General features: G+C 46.2%; 1 protein-coding gene and 1 long non-coding RNA gene across 6 annotated transcripts in view; both read left to right on the forward strand.

The window, feature by feature from the left end:
- The window catches only part of si:ch73-103b11.2 (uncharacterized), a 104411-nt gene extending 83610 nt beyond the window's left edge, over positions 1-20801 (forward strand). For 2 of the 5 annotated variants that reach the window (XM_064322242.1, XM_064322246.1), the window contains exons 10-25: positions 1172-1228; positions 1342-1410; positions 1498-1587; positions 2645-2754; positions 2886-2924; positions 4174-4879; positions 5595-5711; positions 7931-11794; positions 13412-13559; positions 13708-13813; positions 13918-14077; positions 14198-14305; positions 14619-14705; positions 14886-15051; positions 15373-15458; positions 18330-20801. In XM_064322242.1, the coding sequence (XP_064178312.1) occupies positions 1172-1228; positions 1342-1410; positions 1498-1587; positions 2645-2754; positions 2886-2924; positions 4174-4879; positions 5595-5711; positions 7931-11794; positions 13412-13559; positions 13708-13813; positions 13918-14077; positions 14198-14305; positions 14619-14705; positions 14886-15051; positions 15373-15458; positions 18330-18401 (5985 nt within the window). In that variant the 3' untranslated portion in view covers positions 18402-20801. Of the gene's footprint in view, positions 1-1171; positions 1229-1341; positions 1411-1497; positions 1588-2644; positions 2755-2885; positions 2925-4173; positions 4880-5594; positions 5712-7930; positions 11795-13411; positions 13560-13707; positions 13814-13917; positions 14078-14197; positions 14306-14618; positions 14706-14885; positions 15052-15372; positions 15459-16046; positions 16118-18329 lie in introns of all 5 variants that reach the window. The other 3 variants (XM_064322244.1, XM_064322243.1, XM_064322245.1) reach the window with 3 other exon arrangements.
- Positions 20802-22880: 2079 nt separating this feature from the next.
- LOC135248058 (uncharacterized) lies at positions 22881-23406 on the forward strand. The gene is made up of 2 exons (XR_010328360.1): positions 22881-23001; positions 23333-23406. It is a non-coding gene; the product is annotated as an uncharacterized LOC135248058 (long non-coding RNA).
- The last annotated feature ends 323 nt before the right edge of the window (positions 23407-23729 follow it).

Raw genomic sequence — 23729 nt, forward strand, 5'->3', positions numbered from 1 at the left:
TGAGGCTGTCCCACGCCCGAGCTGCCCCAGGCGCTGAGGCTGTCCCACGCCCGAGCTGCCCCAGGCGCTGAGGCTGTCCCACGCCCGAGCTGCCCCAGGCGCTGAGGCTGTCCCACGCCCGAGCTGCCCCAGGCGCTGAGGCTGTCCACGCCCGAGCTGCCCCAGGCGCTGAGGCTGTCCCATGCCAGCTGCCCCAGGCGCTGAGGCTCTCCCATGCCCGAGCTGCCCCAGGCGCTGAGGCTCTCCCATGCCCGAGCTGCCCCAGCGCCCTGAGCTGTCCTGCCAGCTGCCCCGGCCTAGGCTCTCCAGCCCAGCTGCCCGCGTGTCTGCCCCGCTGTGTCGTAAGGAGCTTCCTGTCAGCCTGCGCGCCGCAGCTGTCAGAATAGCCCCGCTGTTATAAATAGCCGGCGGGGCGGACGGTAAAGCCGCAGGACCGGGGCGCTGGGCGAGAGAGAGAGAGAGACAGAGAGAGAGAGCGAGTGAGTGAGAGAGAAAGTGTGTGCGAGACGGCGAGGGCTAGCGTGTCTCTCCCCAGTCCTGGCGACCGATGAAGCGGAACAGAAACAAGGTAGGGCCGGGGCGCCGCCTGCCCCCCCGGGGTCGGGAAACGCGCCGTGCGCTCGTATCGCGTTTTAGAGTGGAGGAACGGGCCGGGTCTCCCCCGGGTTTATGAATTGAGCTTAGCGGGAAAGAGTGGAGTTTACTTAGCTCTGCTGTTGACATCGCAGTGAAGTTCATTCAAACTCTGTATTGCCGGAGACCTGTTATAGGAGCAAGCTGTATGTGCTGTACGACTTAAATGCATATGGGAGTTAACTGCAGACACTTAAAGCTGAGTCTTGTAAAAAAACAAGTGTACTTTGTAATAAAAAATTATTAGCAGTTTCCTGTTTCCCTTTTCTTTGTAGTTTGACTTTAGGCAAAAGCCAGTGTTGTATACAAAAGTTGTATGCATATTTCATTGTCAACATTATCATATTATTCTCTGTGCAAATTTAATTCATGTGAAATTTTATCTTTTGTTTTGTCTCCGTATTCCCTTCCCAGAACTTGTATATTTGCAACCAAAACTAATCTCGTCACCCTGAACAGTGGCAGTAGTTATTTCTGTCATTCTGATGTAATCCGCGTTGATGTGAGACTTGAGTACTGGCCTCTTCTTTTGTTTCAGCCTGACCTGCTGAATTTTAAGAAAGGATGGATGACGAAGCTGTACGAAGAGGGGCTGGTGAGTGGGGATTGTGTGTGTGTGTGTATGCTTGTGTTTGTGTTTGTGTATGTGTGTGTGTCAGTTCTTTAACTGTGCTCACTCTTTTCCCTCACTCTCCGCCCCCCCCCTAGTGGAAGAAGCACTGGTTTGTGCTGACCGACCAGAGTCTGAGATACTACAGGGACTCCATTGCAGAAGAGGTAGGTTGTGACCCCACACACCCTTGTTTACACCCGGTCCAGCTGCTGCAGGCTCTCCTCCAGCAGGCTTGTTTGTCTTCCTTCCAGGCTGCTGATCTGGATGGCGAGATCGACCTGTCAACTTGTTGTGATGTCACCGAGTTCCCTGTGCAGAGGAATTACGGCTTCCAGATCCACGTGAGTGCAGATTTCATTCTGATTCGCCTGTAGCCTTGCAAGGCACGTTATGAAGATGATGGCACATTGCTTTGACCAAGCAAACATTAACAAATTTAAATTTAGAGGGGAAAAAGCAACAGTCTATGCGGATTTGAAACTGATATCATTCACCTTCAAAAAAAAAAATATCCTTTGTCACATCGTGAAGAGCCACCTGACCTGCCATGTTGTTGTGGGTGACATCATCGGCTCTAATTCTGCCGCAGACGTTCTCTGCTGCTGTCACCCTGGAGACCCTCGGCCCTCATGATTTACGTCCCAAATAGCACGTTTACGTAACCCCCGGCAGCCGGTGACCCAGGTGTTTACCTCGCCGTCCTGCCGGGCCGGTAGAAGAGGCGTGAAACGGGCCGGCGCGTCTCCCGAAACGGAGCCCCCGACTCTCCGCTCCGTTCGATCCGACGCTTTTCGCGGCGCCCTCGAACGTGCACGAGGCATTCGGGGCGTGGGACGCGTAGCGGGGCGTCGACGGTTTCCGACGCAAAGGATCCCGGGTCTCCCTCCAGCGGTTGGCAGTTACGCAGAACTCGCCCCCACTGCGCCGGAAATCCTTCGCGCTCCGACCGGTGTCCGCGGTGTTTACGCGGACTTTAGGATGAGCCGCTGCCGCCGCCGTCTCTGTGGCCCTCGGTTATTTTGGCAGATGCATAAATAGAGTAGCGAAGCGTATCGTTCTCTTTGGCTGAGAACAACACAGGTTTTTAGTGTCCAGAAATTAATAACCCTGGTATTTATAACCGTCTCTCAGCGTTGGAGCCAGTGAAGACCAGAGGCGTTCTTAACACTACTGAGCTATGTGCTCCTTTCTTCCCAGCAACACACACTCTCCCTTGTGCTTACTGCGTAGGGAAGTGTGTGTTGTGCTGAAGTGAAAACTGCCTCCTCGCAGCCCTTGTTGACCATAGCAATTGAGTTGAGCTACAGATGTCCAATTAAAGGTAGAAGTTAATAACTCCACCTTTGTGACCCTGGGTTCTTGCTGAAGTTGTTCAAATGTGTTCCCTCCCGCATCCAGACGAAAGAAGGGGCGTTCACACTCTCCGCCATGACCTCTGGGATCCGGCGCAACTGGATCCAGGCCATCATGAAGAACGTGCGGCCCACGATCGCCCCCGATGTCACCCGGTAAGGGAGCGTGGGCCCGGGGAATGGAGATCGTACAGTGCGTCTGCTGCTTTCTCCCTCTTCTCACTGATCTTTTCTCCAACTCTTTCCTGCCGTTGTTCTCTCTCTCTCCGTTTCCACGCTGCCCCCAGGAAAAACATCTCCCTGAAACTGTCGGTTCTGAAACCCAGGTTTGAAAGCTCTGCTCGGCTGACCTATCTTTGTTTGTCGTTAGCCTGGCTGTTTCTCTGCAGTGTGTGTGTATCCCACGTTTCTCGCAGGTGTGTTCCCTGTTTCTGCGTGCAAGTGCTGCCACCTTCCTGGTGTGTGTTATCCCACCTGTTTCTCTGCAGTGTGAGTGTTGTTATCCTGCCTGTTCCTCTGCAGTGTGTGTTGTTATCCTGCCTGTTCCTCTGCAGTGTGTGTGTTGTTATCCCATCTGTTCCTCTGCAGTGTGAGTGTTGTTATCCTGCCTGTTTCTCTGCAGTCTGAGTGTTACCCCGCCTGTTTCTCTCCAGTCAGTGTTGTTATCCCACCTGTTTCTCTGGAGTGTGTGTTGTATAATGTGTGGCAGTTTCTGTGCTCAAGGCCACTGACACTCTCGTTCATCGAGATGTCGCAACAAGATTCAGGCCTTATCCTCTCCTCTCTCTCCACCCCCCCTATTCTCCCAGCCCGCATGTTGTTCTCTGACCTTGCTTGTTTCTTGCTACCCAGCATTCCTAAATGAGTTTCTGTTCAGAGTTATTTGACTCTTGGAAGCTATATTGAGGTGATTAAGCACAAAGACTAAAGGGTGTGCCGCATGTGCGGGGTGCCTCAGTGCAGTGCATGCTGGACTGGGCCGGAGGACCCCACAGCCTCTGTGTGACCCCCGCCTGCCAGCCTTCTCCTAGCTGTTGCCGGACGCGTTAACACACTGCTGTGGCGTCGGCCGTCCTAGCGCAGACGGGAATGTTTGATATTTTAGGCGTTTCCCTGTAGACACCTCTCGGACAGCTTCCTTATTCTGGTGTTGTTGTCCCTTCTTCCTCTCCCCCCCCCCCCCCATGAGGAGATGGAAATAGAGCGTTCCGTCAGCCCTCGTATTTAGTGCAGCTGTGGAACTCAACACCTCGCAATGATCGGTATACTACGGGCGCATTCCCCCAGTCATGAGCCCACCCGCAGGGCCTGCGTACCATGTGCTCGTCTGACTGGCCGTGTGCTTGAGCCGTGTGACTTCCTCCTGCGCTCCCATCATGCCGCTGTTAGATGCCTGGACGTGTCAGTGCAAAAGCATGTTTGGTCTGTGCGTAAAAGCGCTGAGCTAAATAGTCTCAGAGGCAGTGTGCATGTGTGTGTGTGTGTGTGCGTGTGTGTGTGTGCCGGTGAGTGTTCAGTGGCACACTGAGGGCATGTGGATCAGCGGTGTTGAGCCGTGTGTCTGGTCCCCCGCAGCTCCCTCCCGGATGAGCGGGCGAAGGGCCGGACGGCGGTGGAGATCAGCCCCCCGCCGCCCGCCGAGCCGCGCCAGTCCCCGGAGGCGCCCGCCGCGCCGGGCGAGACGCAGGCGGGGGACAGCAGCGGCTCGGAGCAGCGCAGGAGCCGCATCCGCGAGCGCCGGCGGGAGGGCCGCTGCAAGACCTTCGACTGGGCCGACTTCCGCAAAGGGCAGGAGGAGCCCGACGGGCGGCCCGAGAGAGGCTCCGCCTCCTCCGTCGCCACTTCTCCCTCCTCCACCCCGCCCGCGTCGTCCACCTCCTCCCCTTCCTCGTCCTCGGGCGGGCCCCTCCGGGAGCCCCCGGCGACGGCGGAGGAGGAGCTGGAGCAGGAGCGGGCGCGGCGTCGCGAGGAGAGGAGGCGCCGCTTCCAGACCACGCCCACGGCTGCGCCGGGCAGGACGGCGAACTCGGAGAGCGAGGCGAGGACCCCAGAGGACCAGGACCAGGGGAGGATGGAGGTGGACGGCCATCCGTGCGGAGACGGAGGCGGGGAGAGGGGCAAGCCGCCCGACGTGCAGGTGGAGATTGAGCAGCGATGGCACCAGGTGGAGACCACGCCCCTCCGTGAGGAGAAGCAGGTTCCCATCGCCACCATTCACTCCTCTGACCCCACAGCTGAGAGGCCGCCCGCTCAAGAGCTAGCAGCCCTGCTGGACAAAGAGGTATGGCATTGGAAGCCTGATTTATCAAGAGTTAACTCCAAGTGAATTGTGGAATTGAAAATGACATTGTTCTACAGTAATCCCTAAAAAACCCCAGGGGTACATTCCTGAAGTATTGTTTGAAATTGGTTTTGTGTCTGTATATCAGCATTTTTATGCCAAGGGTTGCATTTCTTGAACTGTCCACAGTTCCTAAATCTTAATTGAGTGAAATAAGTACATAGGGGCAGGCGTGAGGTAAAAACTAGCCAATGAAAAGTGAAATACTCGTCAAACCGTGGTTGATCTTGCCATTGGGCTGAAGTTGGTGAAACCTTGGTTGAATTCCTTATTTGCCTAAGTTTGAATTTCTAGCTGCCTATCCCACAGCTGGCGAGAGGCTATTGTACAGGAGACTCCATCTCAGTAGTTTTATTTGGCAGTCTCAAAGATTTATTCTACTGCCTGTAGAATGACAGAGCAGTATAAGCATTAATAAGGTGCCTTTGTGTGAGCTGTGTGGGAGTGAAAGCATGTGCTGGAGAAGTTGTTTGTGTACTGTATCACTGCAATTTGCTCAGTGTGGTGATGTGTGTGTGCTTGTGTTTGGGTGTGTGTGTGTGTTAGAGAGAGAAGGAGAGAGCAGAGAGGGAGAGAGTTGGGTTGTCTGCACTGTGTTGTCACTGTGTTGTGTGCAGTTCTGTGTCTTCACTGTGTAATACTCTGTTGTGTGTAGCTGGAGCAGACGCAGAAGGAGCTGGCCAAACTGCAGGAGCAGAACAGCCTCCTGCAGGCACAGCTGCAGGATGCTCGGGGAAGGGAACAGAGCGCACGGGAGGGCTATGTACTACAGGTATTTGAGACAACATCATCCATACAGTGAGAGGATATGTACTACAGGTATTTGAGACAACATCCTCCATACAGAGAGGAAATGTACTACAGGTATTTGAGACATCATCCATACAGAGAGGAAATGTACTGCAGGTATATGAGACAGCGTCCTCCATACAGAGAGGATATGTACTGCAGGTATACGAGCCAACCTCATTCATACAGAGAGGATATGTACTACAGGTGTTTGAGACAACATCATCCATACAGAGAGGAAATGTACTACAGGTATTTGAGACATCATCCATACAGAGAGGAAATGTACTGCAGGTATATGAGACAGCGTCCTCCATACAGAGAGGATATGTACTACAGGTACACAAGACAACCTCATTCGTGCAGAGAGAGGATATGTACTACAGGTGTTTAGACAACATCATCCATACAGAGAGAATGACTACGGTATTGAGACTCATCATACGAAGGAGTATGCAGGTATATGAGACAGCGTCCTCCATACAGAGAGGATATGTACTACAGGTACACAAGACAACCTCATTCGTGCAGAGAGAGGACATGTACTGTAGGTATATGAGACAACCGCATTTACAGAGAGAGAGAGATATGTACTGCAGGTATATGAGACTGAACCTCTCTCACAGATGAGATTTCTTTATATTGCTAGGAATCTGACTATAGGTTACTGAAATTCACTTTTTTACTCAGTTGTGAAATATAAAATAATACATCAAGAAATAATGATTCTGGAAATATATTTATAGTTCAAAACATTCTGCCAGTGGAAAATACGTATACTTTGAGTCAGAGGCAGAACCAAATGCTTTCATTTGTGGACATGTCTGAAGTGTGAATTATTAGCTCTGAATCTAACTAACAAGACTGGGATCTTAATCAATTTAATGGGTCTGCATGGTTGCGGTGTTTTCGGGCATGAATTTTCACTAACTGTTTTAACTGAGTTTCGCATCTTCTGGGGAGTAATTGGTATGAATGATAAGAAAGGTAAGAAACTGGGTTTGCGAAAAGGCTTTGCGCTGTGCTTTTTCTCCTTGTTTGTCAGTTGTCCTTTCTTGTCTTCTCTCAGCCCTTTTTTGTGTGCATGATTTTGGGATATTGGAACAGAAAGCATGCTTGCGGGTTTATTTCTTATTCACGGGTTCCGTGTCTTCCGTGTGTACACTGGTTCACACATGAGACTTTGAGTTGAGTACGACATTGCATTATGACTTTTTGTTCACATCATAAATAAACTGTATTGCTATTGTGTATTTGAGACCCCACTGTTTTGTTAGCTTTAAGTTAATGCCATGAACTACAGTATGACCTTCTGAATGTCAAAAGGTTTATGTAACAGTTTTCATTCTGATCCTTTTGCCCAGCAATTACTGTGTGCTGTGTCCTTAACTTGCACTGAAGAATCTTTTGCTAAATACTTTTGAAAACTTCATGAACTCTGGAAAATGAAGGTTTTTCTCTGGCCAGACACCATGGGGCATTTACCTTGATGGCCTTCCAAATACATTGAATGTAACAAAAGGTTAAATGAAGAGGCTTTTTTTTTGGCTGTCTGGCGACTACCCATATTGTTTTTGGCCTTGCTTATATTTTCTCCGCCTAAGGCTCAGATTTCCACATTGCACTCCATGACAAAAGTGTATTATAATGTCACTGTGAACAGTAGCTTTAATTATAGTCTTCCAACCACAACACATTTTTTTTTTAAATTAAACTTGATGCATCTTGTAAAGGAAGCTCATTGTCTGTGGGTCCTTAGACTCTCGAAGGCCCAACAGAGGAGGCACCTATAGAGAACTGAATCAATAAATATTAGATTGCAGGTCTCAAGATGCTTAAAGGGGAAGTATGTGATGGGGATAAAAGAATGTTTTTATATGGGAAGAATTTTGAAAACTGTTACATAACTCTTTAATGTGTACAATGGATGTTGTGAAATTAATACTTTATTAGCAATCACTTTTTTAAATGAACTTTTAATTTTTTTTGTACGATTTGTTCCTTTTTTGGCATTTACATTTTAATGTATGTCAGTCCACACCCAGAAAAAGCACAGTGGAAACCATCGGAGAAACTTGATTAGAAAAATAAACTTTCAAAATTTCTCCTGGTTTTGTGACCAGCCCCAGAGATGTGGCACTCAGTGTCCTGTGGGGAATACGGTGATGTGACTAACCAAAATGTTCAATCAATTTCTTAAAGCGCGAATCTCCCTCTTCATCACCGCCTTCGGGCACATGGCAGCGGCTGCATAAACTCAACCAGGACCTTCAGAATGAGCTGGAAGCCCAGCGGCGCAAGCAGGAACTCACCAACCAGCAGGTGCAGGCCCTGAAGAGGAACTACAGCGAGGCCAAGGATGTGATACGGCACCACGAGTCAGAGATCCAGGCCCTACAGACCAAACTGAACAACGCGATGGCCGAGATCCTCATTAGCGAGCAGGCGGTGGCCAAGATGCGCAGCGAGCTGAAACTGGAGCAGGAGCGCTTCCGGGACCGCAAGGAAGAGTGGGAGCAGGACGAACAGGCCCTTCGTGCCCAGCTCAAGGACAGTGAGGACCGGCTTAAGGATGTGGAGGCCCACCTCCTGGAAAAGAGCCAGGCCCTGAGGGACCTGGAGCGGCAGCAGGCCCTGCAACGAGATCACCTGAAGGAGGTGCAAAAGCTCCAGGAGAGACTAACAGAAGTCACTGGCAGGCTGATAGCCACAGAGGAGGCCCAGGCTCTGAAGGAGGAGCGCCTGCAGAAGAACCTGTATGTCCTACAGGAGAGTCAGGAGAAAGAGAGGCAGAGTCTATTGAAGCGCCTGGCAGAGGCAGAGGGGAAAGGGCAGGAAATGGAAGAGCGGCTACAGGAAGCAGAGCAGCAGGTTGAGGCACTGCTCAGAGAGAAGCGCACCACTGGGTTGGTGAGCCGGGAGGTAGTGCACCAGATGGAGCAGCAACTGGCTATCAAGGCAGATGCCATTGAGAAACTCAGAGAATCTGTCCACCAGCTTCAGGAAGAGAAGAGCCAGCTGACCTGCCGCTGTCAGGAACTGCTCAACCAGATTTCTGAAGCGGACAACGAGGTGACTAAGCTCCAGACACAGCTCAAGACCGAGGAAACCGACTACTACAGCCTAGAGACCTCTTATGAGAAGGTGTCCGAGGAGTTCCAGAGGATAGGCAGAGTTCTGCAGGAGAAAGAAGAGGAGATCCGTGCAGCTAAGGAGATGTACGAAAGGCTAGTGGAACGGAAGGAGCAAGACCTCAATGAGGCAATGATCAAGATGGCTGCATTGGGAAGCAGCCTGGAAGAGACTGAGCTTAAGTTGCAGGCAAAAGAGGAGCTGATCTGCAAGATGGGTCAGGGGTATATGGAACCGTGTAGTACAGAGAGGGACTTGCAAGCTAAATTAGTTGTGGCAGAGGATCGTATCAATGAACTGGAGCAACACCTCAATAAGCTGCAGCTTGGCTACTCTGATCTCCATATGGAGCACTGCAAATTGCAGGAGGACTGTGATGTTTTGCAGTGCATTAGCAGAGCTGAAGGGTCCTCACTGACAGCAGTGGAAGGGTCGGACTCTACCGATGAGGTCAGGCCAAAACTGAGCACCAGCGCTGATGGCGGAGGGTCGCTTGTGAAGCGGCAGAGGATACGGTTCTCAAGCATACATTGCCAAAAATATGTTCCATTGGAAGGGGCGGAGAAGTTATGGGCTAGCGGCACCGCCACCGATATCTGCCAAGACCGCTCCCTCTCTGAGGAGAGTGGCTCCTCTGACACACCATATCAGTACATAACCTCCGCCAGCAGTGATCCAGAGAAGTTCATCTCCATCATCCATGCTCTAGAAACCAAACTGTGCACCACAGAAGAGAAGCTCAGAGACATCACTCAAAAACTGGAGGAGCAGCAACGGCAGCAGCTGGAGTGCCTTAGGGAGCAGCGTGGTCAGTGGGCTGAGACAGAGGCTGTGCTCCGGGACCAGCTCAACGAGAGCCTGTCTAAAGTAGACCAGCTCACTGCACAGCTCCAGCAGGAGATGGACAATAGGTGCCATTTTTCACAGGAAATGGACTGCAGCATCAGGGCAGTTAATGCCAAATATGAGAGGGCCCTGGCTTGTGTAGAGTCGAGTAAGGAGAAGGTTCAGTCCATCTTGAGGAGTCACAAAGAGGATGGCACGGAAACACAGCTAAATACATTGTCAGAGATAGAGACAGAGTTGTTCAATGCCACTGTATTTATAAGACAGGGTACGAGCACTTTGGAAGAACAACCGCATGAGATGCATGGTAGTCCGAACCAAGAAATAAAGGAAAACAAGGTTTCAGATGAGGAGAAAGTAAAACTTTTTGCCAAAACATTAGCCTTTGAGGCACTCATTTTAAATAAGATGGCATTCTCAATTCAAAATCCAAGCTTAGACCTTTTGCACGGCCTTAGTGAAATCCATGAAGAGGCAGAGAAACTAAAACAGACTGATGAATGCTATGTAGCCATTGTTTATGCAGATGTCTTAACGAGGAAGCTGATGGTAGAAAGTGAATTTTGGGCAGAGGTAGAGAAGCTTGAGGCACAGTATAAAGTAAGGGAGAGTGAAAAGCAGGGGGATATAGATTCAGTAGAGGGCAATATTGTTGGGGAGATGGACATCCCTTTTTTCAGTAATGCCTGTATCAAAGCTGAACTGGCATTTGCTGTTCAGAATCTTAAGCACTTTTATGAGGAAAAGCTCCAGAAACTCAAAGGAGATTTATTGGAGGCCCACAGAAACCTGGAACACAGAGAACTTGCATTGAAAGAGATTGTGAAATCCTCAAAGAAGCCAGGTTTTGACAGAGTCATTCAAGAGGTCAGCAGTGAGTTTGGCTTCAGTCAGGGGACGACTTTATCTGATATAAGTCCTCCAGAGCTCGCCCCCTATGTAGAACAGGTCAGGATGGAGGAGGCCCATGACTTAGCGGAGGAGATAGTCAGTAGGCATCTTCAGGGAAGTGTACCTTCCTGTAGCATTGAATCTGTTGAGTCAACGCATGTGGGGCGCGAGAGACTAATCACTGAGTTAAGGATGCAGGCTGAGGTCCTCCAGCGTCTCTCTCAGGAGGTTGAGGGGGCCTGCAATGCAGGAAGTGGCAGTCTTCATAGCACACTACTCAAAATTTCCCAAGCAAACCCAAGTTACGAAAATGGCAGTGAAATAACCAGCACCTCTCTGTGCATGCGAGAAGCAATGATCCAGGCCCAGATTGCCTATATAGCCTGCAAGCTGAGAGTTGACCATGAGAGAGACCTGAAAAAGTGCAAGGAGGCATGCCAAAGCATGAATGTCCTGTGCCAGGAGCACGCCCAGAATGTGGGCGCCATTCGTGAGCGGTACGAGGCCTCCATGCTGGATGAGCGGCATAGCTTCACCCAGACTGTGTCCTGTCTCCAGGATGAAAATGAGGCTCTGAAGGGAGAGGTGTCCATCCGCATTGCTGAGCTCTCCCAGCAGCAGGAGCGGATGGTGCAGCTGGAGGAGCGCTTTCAGGCAGAGATGGAGGAACTGAAGGCCAGGTATGAGCTGGAGCTAAGCCAGGCTGAACAGAGGGGGGCCACCACCGAGCTGGCACTGATGGAGAAGACCGCGGACAGCCAGCACAAGCTAGACATTATCCTCATGGACATCGAGCGGATGGAGGATCGGCATGAAGAGCATGTGCAGAAGCTGGAGGACAGGTTCCAGGGAAAGATCCAGGAGCTGCAGCGGATTCACGAGGAGGAAATGCAGCGCCTTCACGACCACTACATGCAGACCATCCGCTCCATGCAGGACACGCTGGAGCGGGTCAAGGCTAGGCACCCCAGTGACTCTTTCCTCTCAGAGGAGGCAGTATCGCCCACAGACCAGGCGCTGCCCATGGAGGAGGAGCCAGCTGGGGCCGAGTGGGGCTCCATGGTGGTGCTGAGGGAGAGGATCCAGGAACTGGAGACACAGATGAACACTATGAAGGATGAGCTAGAGAACAAACACCTTGGGGGAGATGTGTCCAGCCTGAAGGAGAAATACCAGAAAGACTTTGAGAGCTTGAAGGTTTCTCTTATTTCTTTTTTTTTAGGTGTCTTGTGTTCAGTGATAAAGTAGAGCCTTACCTTGGATTTTGTGGCGCAGTGGTCAGTCCCTTTCTCAAGTAACCCACTGGCTTTGTTGAAAGCCATTGAAACGTAATGTATTTTTATTGTAGAGGACTTGAATGAGGTCTTGGAATAAAAGGCTGAGCAATTCCAAAATATGACCATGCTAAATAAATGTATTGTGTGTGAATCCCGCTATTCTTAGCGAGATTACTCACATTTAAATGAGCAGTAAACTGACCATTGCAGCTTCTAGTCCATATAGGCAGGACTTGTAATGGCAGCCCATGGATTTTCATGCTGCGCCTTCACCCCCTTGTGTTCTTCACCACAAGCACCATCCTCCCCACATTTGCACATCTTTGCTTTCATGTGTCACTACAATTAGAATGTTTTACTGTAGTATGAGATGCTGGACATCCACTTAGTGAATGGTAGAAGTTTCTGTAGAGGTATTCTGTCACATTGATGCTTAGTACCATTGTCATCATTTCCCTTGCACTAGGATTTGAAAAGCCAAGCTGTGCTGCTGTTGGAAATATTAAATACCGTCCCTTACCCAGCGTGTGCTCAGTTTATTCAGTTAATATCATAAGCCCTCTGGCCTTTAGTATTTTTATAATTATGTAATGCAGCATTTTCCCTTGCTGTGTATAAATATTTCAAAATGGTTTTTTCCTATGTTTTTTTTCATTGAGCAACAGCAGCTGCAGGTGGCTTAACAAAACAGTAGTTTCCCATGGAAAATAAACATCATTAAGCGTTCATTAAGCATGGTAAATGCCCAGGTATTACATCTTTCAGTGGGCAAACTTTACACTTGTTCATTGGTTTTTTTGATGAATACCGAGACAGTCAATTTCTGTCATTGGAAAATGATGTTTATTTTCCATAAAAGCGGGCTTATTGTTCGGATGTGTTCTGTTGGTGCATGCCCCTCTACTTTTTCCTTCTCGCCCTTCTTTTAATAACCCAGGCATTGTGACTAACCCTGCTTCGCCCCTAGTAGCTAGTGCTTGCATGATTTTTTACAGTGTGATTCAGCTTTGTGCTCAAGATGCACCATGGAGACTGGCCCAGGGGTAAAGTATAATTATGAGACATGCAGATGTCACAGCTGGGATGAAAGCATTTTTAAATGATAAAATCAAAAATAATGAGATCATGTTCTTGGCATAATTTAAAAGCATAGTTTTTATCTTGTTAATCGTACATCATTTGCTGTTGACAGTTGGGTAGCTGACAGAATGAGTCACATGTGGGAGGTTAATTTCTTTTATTGAGTAACTGGGACAACCCCTTAAATTATTCTGGACCACTTTTAATATAATACTGGCTGGTGGTCCATTCTGTTCCTTTTTTTTTGAGCATGTTTCTTGTTGCACAGAGAAATCTTTCTTGATTGTGCATGTACTTCTTATCTTAACTATTGTGTTATCATACTTCAGGTACAGCATAATACAGAATTAGATCACAGACTTACCTTAAATGGTTTGTTGACCTTGACTCGGTCCAAGCACAGCAACGGCAATCAGTCGCTGTTTAATTTGCCTGCAACCCTGTCTACCCCTTCCAGGCCACCTGTGAGCGGGGCTTTGCTGCCATGGAGGAGACCCACCAGAAGGTGATCGAGGACATCCAGCGGCAGCACCAGAGGGAGGTGTCCAAACTGCTGGAGGAGCGCGAGAGACTACTGGCCGAGGAGACGGCTGCTACCATTGCTGGTAACGCTTCCTAAGCCCCTGCTGGGCGGGAACTGTAAAGTTTAGCTGGCCAGTCACTGCCCTGTCACCACTTCATAGGAGGTGGCAGTGATGTTTGCCGGGTGAAGCGCTGATTGATGTGGCTGTTCGACCTCCTGTTGTCCTGCAGCTATTGAAGCCATGAAGAACGCCCACCGGGAGGAGCTGGAGAAGACCCAGCGCTCCCAGCTGAGCGGCATGAGCTCCGACATCGAGGAGCTGCACAGGCAATACGAGTGAGTGTGACCGCAGCATGGAGCCGGGGGCTCTTTCTGTAGGAGGTGGAACGCGAGCAGGTCCTTCAGCAGGTCACTGATGGTGGTTGAATGCTGTGCCCCAGGGAGGAGCTCCAGTCCATCCACCGCGAGCTGGAGGTGCTGTCGGAGCAGTACTCCCAGAAGTGCCTGGAGAACGCGCACCTGGCCCAGGCGCTGGAGGCTGAGAGGCAGGCTTTGAGGCAGTGCCAGCGGGAGAACCAGGAGCTGAATGCCCACAACCAGGTCAGCCCGGGCTCTCTCTCACTGACTGGCATTACTGCTGCATGACTGAGGGTTTTTTCCTTCGGAGATGGAGAAGAGTGTTATGTAGGCCAGTTGGTGATTTCTGGGTCTCCCCCTCAGGAACTGAACAACCGCCTGACAGTGGAGATCACGCGTATGCGCTCCTGTTTCAGTGGGGAGGTGGCAGGGTCACCCCTTACACAGGGCAAGGACCTGTACGAACTGGAGGTACTGGCACCTGGCCTCAGAACACGCATGAAAAGATATTGAACAGATACTGTTACATGTATATCTATACAAAAGCACTCTCTCCAACACACACACTGTCTCATGTTCTCAAAGCCATTCAGTGTATGCAGTGTACTGTAACTTATTAGCAGCATTACGTATAAAGAGTTCAATTTCAGTGCTATAGAATATTGATGTATTGGTTCCATAGTTGCCAAAAATGTATAGTAATTGAACTGGACCTTTTTTGAATTCACAAATTATCGGTTTTTTTTTTTGGCATTTCCTAATTTGCTAATTTCTCTTACTGTAGGTCTTATTGCGGGTCAAGGAATCAGAAATCCAGTATCTGAAACAGGAGATCCACTCTCTGAAAGATGAACTCCAGTCTGCACTGCGGGTATGGAAGAACCACTTCCCCATACTCACTGAAGGTCATCAAATTACCCCATAAATATTCTTTGTGTCAGGAAGACTTCTCTCCAGAAAGATTATCTTGCATTTCAAACCACAAAGTAACTTCCTTTGTTCAGTGTAGGAAAGATCACTGTAGTAAAGTGTGCCCGTTATGTCTGGACAGGACAAGAAGTACGCTACAGACAAATACAAGGACATCTACACAGAGCTGAGCATTGTGAAGGCCAAGGCCGACTGTGACATCACTAAGCTGAAGGAGCAGCTGATGGTGGCCACAGAGGCCCTGGGGGAGAGGAGCTCAGACAGCAGCACCGCTGTCCAGGGATACGGTGAGCCCCCAAACACCATGCAGACACTCACTGTCCCCCTCTCACACACACACTGTCCCCTCTCACCTACACACACTGCCCCCCCCCTCTCTCACCCATAAACACTGCCCCCCTCTCACATCCAAATTCATGACTGTCCAGTGCTGTTCTGTCTCCCACTCGCCACACATCCAATGTTGAGCTCACATCATTCAGCCTAATATCATGGTGTGGATAGTATGGCCACACAAAGAATTCTGTCTTTTTATGGTTGCCGTCTGCTGTTCTATTCTGTTCCTGTCGTAAAGTGTTATTTAGTTATTTTTCTTCTGCTCTTTGCAGATATCATGAAATCGAAAAGCAATCCTGATTTTCTAAAGAAAGAGCGGTCGTCTTTGTCCAGGCAGATCAGAGGTGTGCGATCGAAGGTGAGCGGTCCTAGGATGTAGCTGTGGGCCCTGGAATTCCACTCCTTCCTCTTGGGAGATAGACCTTGCTAATGAAGAAAAATTCAGTCCACAGCAAATAAGCCTGACTCAGCCTGACTCAGTGCTACATCCATGATCAACTAAATGTAGAAAATGTGTTGCAAGAGAAGATGCATTATTGTAAAGCACTGCTCAATAACTCATATGCCATTATTTGAAAAATGTTAGGCAATTCTGTCTCTTTGGAGACCTTCAAAGAGACTAAAATCCAAATGAGTAAGTTCCTCTGAGGTTAGATGTTGGATTGTGCGTAGACATGTACCTTTCTGGCCTGTGTAATAACCGAGCGCTGTTGATGAATGCTCTCTAAAGGGAGGGCACCATATCCACACATCTCTCAGGTCTGCACAAGCTCAAGTCCCAAGCTGATCCGCAGTGGGCTGCCTGGCACTATATAACGCAATCTGGGCGAAACTGCACCCACCCAGCTCCGCCCTGTCCTCACGTGTGCCTGTTTGCATCGTGCCGCGTGTCTGCGTGTTCGTGCGTGTGCGTTCTAAGCGTGTCCTCTGTCTCTTGCTCCGACAGTCTGTCATTGAACAGGTCTCATGGGACAGCTGACTTCTCCCCTGAGGGGAGCGAGTCTCTCTGTGATGTAGGTACGGTGCGTCATGGAGCATGTCCCACGTTGCATGTTTTGCCCATCCTCACACGTTCCCCCCACCCCCACCCCCCCTCCTTGCACCTGGGGTCAGTTCATAGGACAGCTCAGTGCTGGGACCTTGCCCTGAGCCCCTGAGTCAGAGTTAATCTCTGGTCTGTTTAAAGCACCGTCATTGGTTCAACATGTCCCTCCTTCAAGTATCAGTATAATTATATTGATGGCAAAGATCCTCCGCTCAATTACTTCAGCAATAAATGAGAGGGGTGCTTTTGGAGGCATCCACGGTTTAAACAGACATATAATTTTATTATTATTATTATTATTATTATTAAGGCTTTCACAGATATCTGTGTGTGCTTTCTGTATGTGTGGAGGGACACAAACCGCTCTGTCTGGCTGCTAACTAAAAAATAGAATAGACCTTTGCTCCTATTATTTAAGTGTGCATTTATTACTCCAAATTAAAGAGAGCACTAGTAAGGATCAGAGTGTTGTTTTGCATGTTCATTGGTGAAATTGGCGAAAATGGGTCCAAGCCACCTTTACTTCCATTTTTCCTTTTTAATCAGATGTTTGCCTGGACTTGAGTAGTCAATGGAAAGCAATATGAAACCACATGAAGCATGCACAATTATCCCTTATCAATATCAAGCTTTTTATTATCACTTTTGCAATAAGTAACACTGGATAAAGGGGAGTCACCTTAAAATCAGGTGTATCCTGTCAATGATCTAATGAGAGATCCATAATTACTGCCTTACAGTATTGGGGGGTTGTGATGTTGTGTCTGCCATGTTCTACTGCCGTTTGTCATTGCATCATAGCATGGTTTGAGTGTGCTACTCCATCACTCAAGCGTCACTCCGAGATTTGTTCTCTGTAACACACCCATCACCTGAAAAGTGATGTTTATTTCACTTGGAAAGTTGATGTTTTTACAGAATGAACTTGTTTTCTGTTGAGCGCTTACAGGTAAATGTATCCATGTTATTTTAGTGGTTTTCATAAAAGAATAAATAAATCCATGTTATTTTATTGGTTCTCATAAAAGGATAAATGTGGAAATGTCCTCTGTGGCTTTTGAGTTAAGTTACAGTATGTTACAGTATGTTCAATAATTAGGGACTCATGGAGGTGTTTTTAAACAAGCGTGAATAACTTCATTTCTTACAGCATGCAAAACTAACCACCTCCACCTGGTTCTCCGTTCAAAGTGCACCAACCACCTTTTTTTATTTCAGAGTGCCTTTTTAACAGAAGCCCAGGTTTTCAAAAATGTCTGACCTTACCATTGTATAAGTTTTGTTAAATGATTGTGCATATCTCTCAGAATGTAGAGATCAATCATTTTAAAGGACTACTGCATCTGGGAGGTTCTATAGATCTTTTTGTAGATCTGGGCTGGTTTCAGTGCTTGCTCTTAACCTTTTATTGAGGTGTTCTGCAAATGTCTGTGTGTTTCAGCTTCTCTAAGTTCTCTATCTACACTTTTGTGGAGTGGGTTCCTTGACTCCAGTGGGGGGGTTATTTGAATGGCAGAAGCTGACCTTTCCCGCCCTCTTATAGGGAAAAAGGGGCTTCACTTTGGGTGGTCATCATCTGAAACGAGGCTGAGGAAGTGCAGAATCCTGCCGTGGTGAAACGTTCGCTTTAGTGATGTTCAGAATCGGAAAGGAACGCGGCATCCCGCGTTCCTCTGGGATCCGATACAGATGCTGTGCCTAGAAGGCAGATACTTTACCCCGCAGACTCTCGGGTGCCTCAGAATGGAAGCTGGAGAGGCGTATCCGTTACAGGGACATTCCCGCCTCCGCGCTTTATTGGCTGCGCATTCCCACGCTGGCACCTCGAATGACTCGGCTCTGCACTTCCACAGCCGTTTGCACTTCCAGGTTCTGTTCAAAGCCTACGAACGAGAGGCGTTTAACGTCTCTGGAAAACCCTGTGCTCATTTTGGTCACGTTTATGAAGTCTGAGAATTGGTAGTGTCCCTCTCCATTCGTTCACTCCAAGATTGAGTAGATTCCCCACAATAACAACGTTTTCCCTCCAGATGGCGTAAGGAAACGCTGAAATAGGGGACCCGGCAGACTAGCTGCAGCCTCTGAACAGTGCCTGATTTGTTCTGGGTTTTTTTTTCCGCTCCTAAAGTCTTTTCGGCAACCGCTTTTCTCTTCTCTCTGTTTGTCTCCTCATTCCCGTCTCAGAGCCTGAAGGAGGGTTTGACCGTGCAGGAGCGCATGAAGTTGTTTGAAGCGAAAGATTCCAAGAAGATCTGAGACCCTCCAGATTGGCACACTCCTCCAGCCCTCCTCTTTCCACTCTTCTGACCTACTGTACTGGCCCCCTTGCACCAGCCCAGGCCATCATTTCACAGTCATGCATATATTTATATTACAAAAATTCTAATTATGTATATATATATATCACTTAAAGGAAATGTTGAAGTGACTGAAATGAATGACGTGCAGGTATGAGGCATTGGCAGTTTATCTGAGCTCGTGGAGTGGAAGTCTTTCTTGGATTTTGTTCCTCTTGCCCTGGACACTGCTCTTCCCGCTCTTAATCTAACACTTTGCCTTTTAATCCTTTGCTTTTTTCTATTCCATTGAGGATGTTAAAGTGATACTGGTGGTTTTGGTGATATTCTAGCTCCATTTCCTCTGAGCAGTGCGGAGACCAGATGCCAAAATGTATGTGATCTATTGCTGTCTGTGCTGAGATGGGAGTGAAGTCTGTTGCTTTCCATTTTTGATATATTTATTATATTTATACCACTTTTCTTTCAAACTGAAGTGTGTATGGAGGAAATTAGTTGGGTATTTTGTCAGGGTAAATGAAAAAAGTGGTGTGTTAATTGCAGATAAGTTCCTGGCAATGCTTACATTTAGGTCTTTTTTGTGTTTGTTCAAACAAAGATCACAGGGGAACTATGGGAACGATGTATGGAGATCTGTGAAGCCAATAATGCTTTCACATTGACATATGTATGTGGCATGATACATAATGAAGATTTGACACATTTGGAAGTAAATGTTTTCTACAAGTATGATATCCAACATTTAGATAACGTTTTCTTCACGAAAACTGCCAATTTGCATGAGCAAACCTGACAAAATCTGTTGTGGCTTTCGCATTGACTCCTGTCCTGGTGAAACCTTCCTGGTCATGTTTCTAAGTGGTCATACTGTGAAAACGGCACAATGAAACTAACCCAAGATTTGGTACTAGTTTGAGCGTTCTGCTATTCCTCCTCAAAATTCTTCCCATTGTAAAGAAATATGGGGGCTAATTATGGGGTAATTTTTCATGTATTTTTGATTCTTGAATTTTTATATCCATCTGACTTGTTCCATTACAATTTGAGGTCCTTTGATATAGCTGTCACCATATTATGTCACACAATATTACAACTTACTTCTTTGAGAAGAACCAGAGCAGCCAATGTTACACTGAAGTGAAGCCTATTAAATAACATTTATGCATACAATTGATGTGCTCTTAAAATTCCTGGGAGTTTAAATACCACTTGTCAACAAAGGAAATGGTTCTTTTGTTTCATTTACTTGGTGCATGGCAATCATGAAATGTTTAGGAAGACATTTAATGTGCCTCTTTTTTGCCTTTTCAGTATTTGTATATCCACTGAGATGCCAAAACAATCCACTTTAGGTATTTAACCATTCACCCAAGGAAAATCCTTTACGTTTTTTAAACTGAGGTGTAACAAGGATTATTCTAAAAGTGGTGACTGTATGTAGCCTGACAAATTAATATTGTGAATGGCTCTAAGGGAAGAATGTAGTTACCAATGATTGTGGTGTTTCTTTTTTTATTAACACTGGTGATATGTATAGTCATTGTTAATCAGAAATGAGCAATGTTTGACTAATGAATAAATCAATGGCGTATTATTGCATTTTATTACTTGGGAAGGGGGCAGGGATCCACACAGGTGTGCGTCTCTTTTGTACAGTGGCTCAAATAAAACTGAGGGTACCAGTGCAACCAAACTGTAACACCTTAAAATGTCAATCAACAAAACTGCTACTGTTTTGTCTGGTCAGACAGCGGGGAAAAAAAAAAAACGTGTTCAGTAGTGCCGTTGATCCTTCGCTGGGTTTTTTCAGTTTTTCTCCAAAATGTTTGGCCTGTTTTCTTTGTTTATTAATAGAACTTGATATGGTTGAGTATTAACTTGCTGACATGCTTTTTGGTATATTTTTGTCCATTTTCAGCTGTAGTAGCAATGACTATGCTTGTAACACAAGCCACAGAAGCTTAGTCTTTCCTGGAGTGTCCCCTCGTGCTGTCAGTTGGAATGAGCTTTGAGGTGCAGTGTCTTACCTGGCAGAGTTGTCTTAAGGCACCTCGTCCAGTCCATACCCCCTTTTCACTTGAGTCCTCTGCATCCGTGCTTATAAGATGTTTATTTTGTCTTTCTTCCTAATTTAAGAGAAAAAGCATACAAAAATTAAAACCACAATGAAAACACACTGTATAGTATTCAAAGCACGCCATGTAAATATTTGGTACACAGAATTTAGTTTTTGTGATTTTATGTGTTTTAAATCTGTATCCTGCTTACTAGCATATATATAAAAATATATAAATATTTTTTATTTTGGTTTGAATGTAAAACATGTTGTCATAAATAAATGAAGCATTTCTGGACCCTGTCAGATAGTCCATGATTTTTGTGGTCTTTATGAAATGTGTTTTCTGCTCCATTCTGTCTGTATTTGTCAGATTAATTTTCAGATTGAAGAACATCCAGATGGTAGTTTACTTTTTCTGTGATACTGTCACTGATATATTACACTGATATAATGGACTAGGATATAAATATTGACAGCACAATTGAACATTTTCTTCAACTGCTGTTGACTTTGTAATGCTAAGAATTAATTTTTTTGCTAATAATTTATTTGTTACATATATAAACCAAGCAAACCAAGGTTTTGCTCCCACCACATGAAATAAAAATCTTGTAATTATAATAGTTTCAGCCAAAATTCTGAGATTAATTTTTTATGCAGTTTTCTTCTGTAATGCTTTTGGCTAATTTTGAGTGAAACGCTTGTTTTAGCTACCGTATTGTCTGTTTTCTAGGATATTACATAAATGTCAGTTTCCAACAGTTTTCCCAGTATCCCAGAATTTGTATTTTCATCTCTTGAACACAAGTGGTTTTCAGCCCATTTTTGTTAGGCTACTGTTCCAATAATGTCTGCTACATCGCTTTCTGCATCTGGGCAAATGATACCCCAAGCATGTTTGTATATCCAGTGTGGATACACCATTCACAGTCTACTGCTATGTTGCTGGATTGTTATAAAACAACTGAGGTGGAGTCCCATCCCCACAGGCATATTAGCATTCCCTGGTGGGGATTTAAGCAATAGCAAGTATAAATTATCTTATTAAGCATTGTTTCATGAGAATCCCATTAGAACATGACCTGCAGAGGTCCATATGATTTCAAAGAACTAGGGCTGTTTGCATCGGTTATGGTGATGGTTGTTCTTGCCTATATTAATGGCTACTGTACCTGCAACGTGTGAGTGATTACATTTCAGTTTAGCACTACAATTCATTATGTGTGAGCCAGCCCCCTCAGCCTACTCCCGGGAGTCCTGCCCCACTTCCATCACATTAGAGAACCCAGAATTCCATCTGACCAGATTCTGCTTTGCACAACCCATTACCTCTGCAGTGTTCTATTCAAAACATGTCACTTATGCAGGGGCTCACTTTACAACAGACTATTTTGAGTACAAGCCCCATATTTGAGATGAAATTTTAAGACCTCTTGAAAAGGGTTAAGACATGGGGCCCTAGTTTCACAGTGAAGGCACAATTGTAAAATACAAGCACTGTCAACTAAAAACAATTTATTATGCCTTGTCTTGCTAGGCTGTCTTTTGGAAAGCTAGGGGGAAAAAAGTTCTAATGAGATTGCATATGCATCTTTGTTTTAACTTTTGAAATATAAAAAACTTTGTTGAAATATGTCTGCAATATTCTCTGTTTTGAGAATGAAAGACATTGGTAACAGTTGAAAACTACCGACGGGTTATGCTGTGTTGTGTGCTGTGACTTTCAGAAAACCCACATAGGAAAAAATGAGTGTCCTTGTGCGATGCTTGCTTATGCTTATTAACTTAAAGATATTTAGAGCTGCAAAATAATAGCCCATTTAAAAATGAATAAGGACACTAATGCAAGTAACTAGTCCAATAAATTATTAAAATAGCAATAGCTGCATTTCAGCTCAAAGTTGGGAACATACAAATTATGAAAAAACTGCATTCGACAATGCAAGATTTTGCAAGAATTTCTCTTTTTGGATATAATCAAATCTATAATTAATGTAAGCATAAAACAAAAGTGAATTAATAATTGCCATTTGTCTTAACCCTGTATTTGAGTGCATTCATTCTGTTCCATGTAAATCAGTCTGGTCACACCATATACTTGGAAAGTGTTAAAACTCACAATTTTATCTCTAAACTATTTTATGATGCCAGCGTTTTAGTGGTAATGGTTATTTGTAACATGGGGAGGGAAAACAAGCTTGGGAGGGGTCCTCACCTTCTGTGTGTTTTCGAAATCCATAGACAATATCAATCACGGTAAAGTCTGTATTCTTATCACGGCAAGGGTCTAGCAAACAAAATTCAGAGTATATAGTTTTAGTTCCAAAAACATGCTAACTCAGTAGAGTAAAACATCAATAGAATGTACATTGTTTACTTGGCAATTATTGTACGCAAGCGCAAAACAGTGCACTGAACTTTAAATCATGTGATAGCATTTTATCCAATTAGAGGTAAACCAGAACTGTCCGGAAGCAGAAGGCAACCGATTTTGCTGAAGGTAACAGGTTTTGCTACTGGCTAGCGATAAAAGTGGCTGATAGATATCATAACTTTTATATTTCACATATTGATATAATGAATGCGAAACATAAATGATATTAACACATGATCACACACCCAAATATGTATTAAAATGTAAATGTACAATTTTCCTTTCTTACCACGAACTACAAATGTTGACATTTTCTTACTGCGACATCACCAGTGCTGATGTCGGAAAAAACTCTGAAATTATGCCTGAATTTCTGACCTACAATTCCCAGTTCGACGACCATTTATGTTGGCTTCTGCACAAGTCGAATCTTGTTTTGTTTTTGTTTTTTTGCTAGTTCCGAGTTGTCTTCAACACAGCGGAACGGAAATATCGAACATGTTTAAAAATCGTAGTCCCAGACTGGATCGATAGAACGGAACAGAAATGAACAAGATTGCGCAGACCCTGTCACACTATGCGAGCAATGACGCTCCAAATGAGGTTTGTGTTATGCCAAACCAAATCGACTGTGATATTGTGTAGTGCACGTGCGGCCTAACAGATAGCATTGTTGGACATGCCTTCTGATGGGGAACCCATCAACGACAGGCCTCACAGCAACTTTGAAGATGATCTCCAAACGTGTAACATCAGTGGAACCCTCCCACAGCCAGAAGAACTCTAACAGACGTCTTTTTTTCTGTTTTTATTAATTCCAGATTTTCATGGTTTTGGTTTTTTCTTTTTGAATT

Source organism: Anguilla rostrata, chromosome 2 (assembly GCF_018555375.3).
Source record: "Anguilla rostrata isolate EN2019 chromosome 2, ASM1855537v3, whole genome shotgun sequence".
Classification (NCBI taxonomy): domain Eukaryota; kingdom Metazoa; phylum Chordata; class Actinopteri; order Anguilliformes; family Anguillidae; genus Anguilla; species Anguilla rostrata.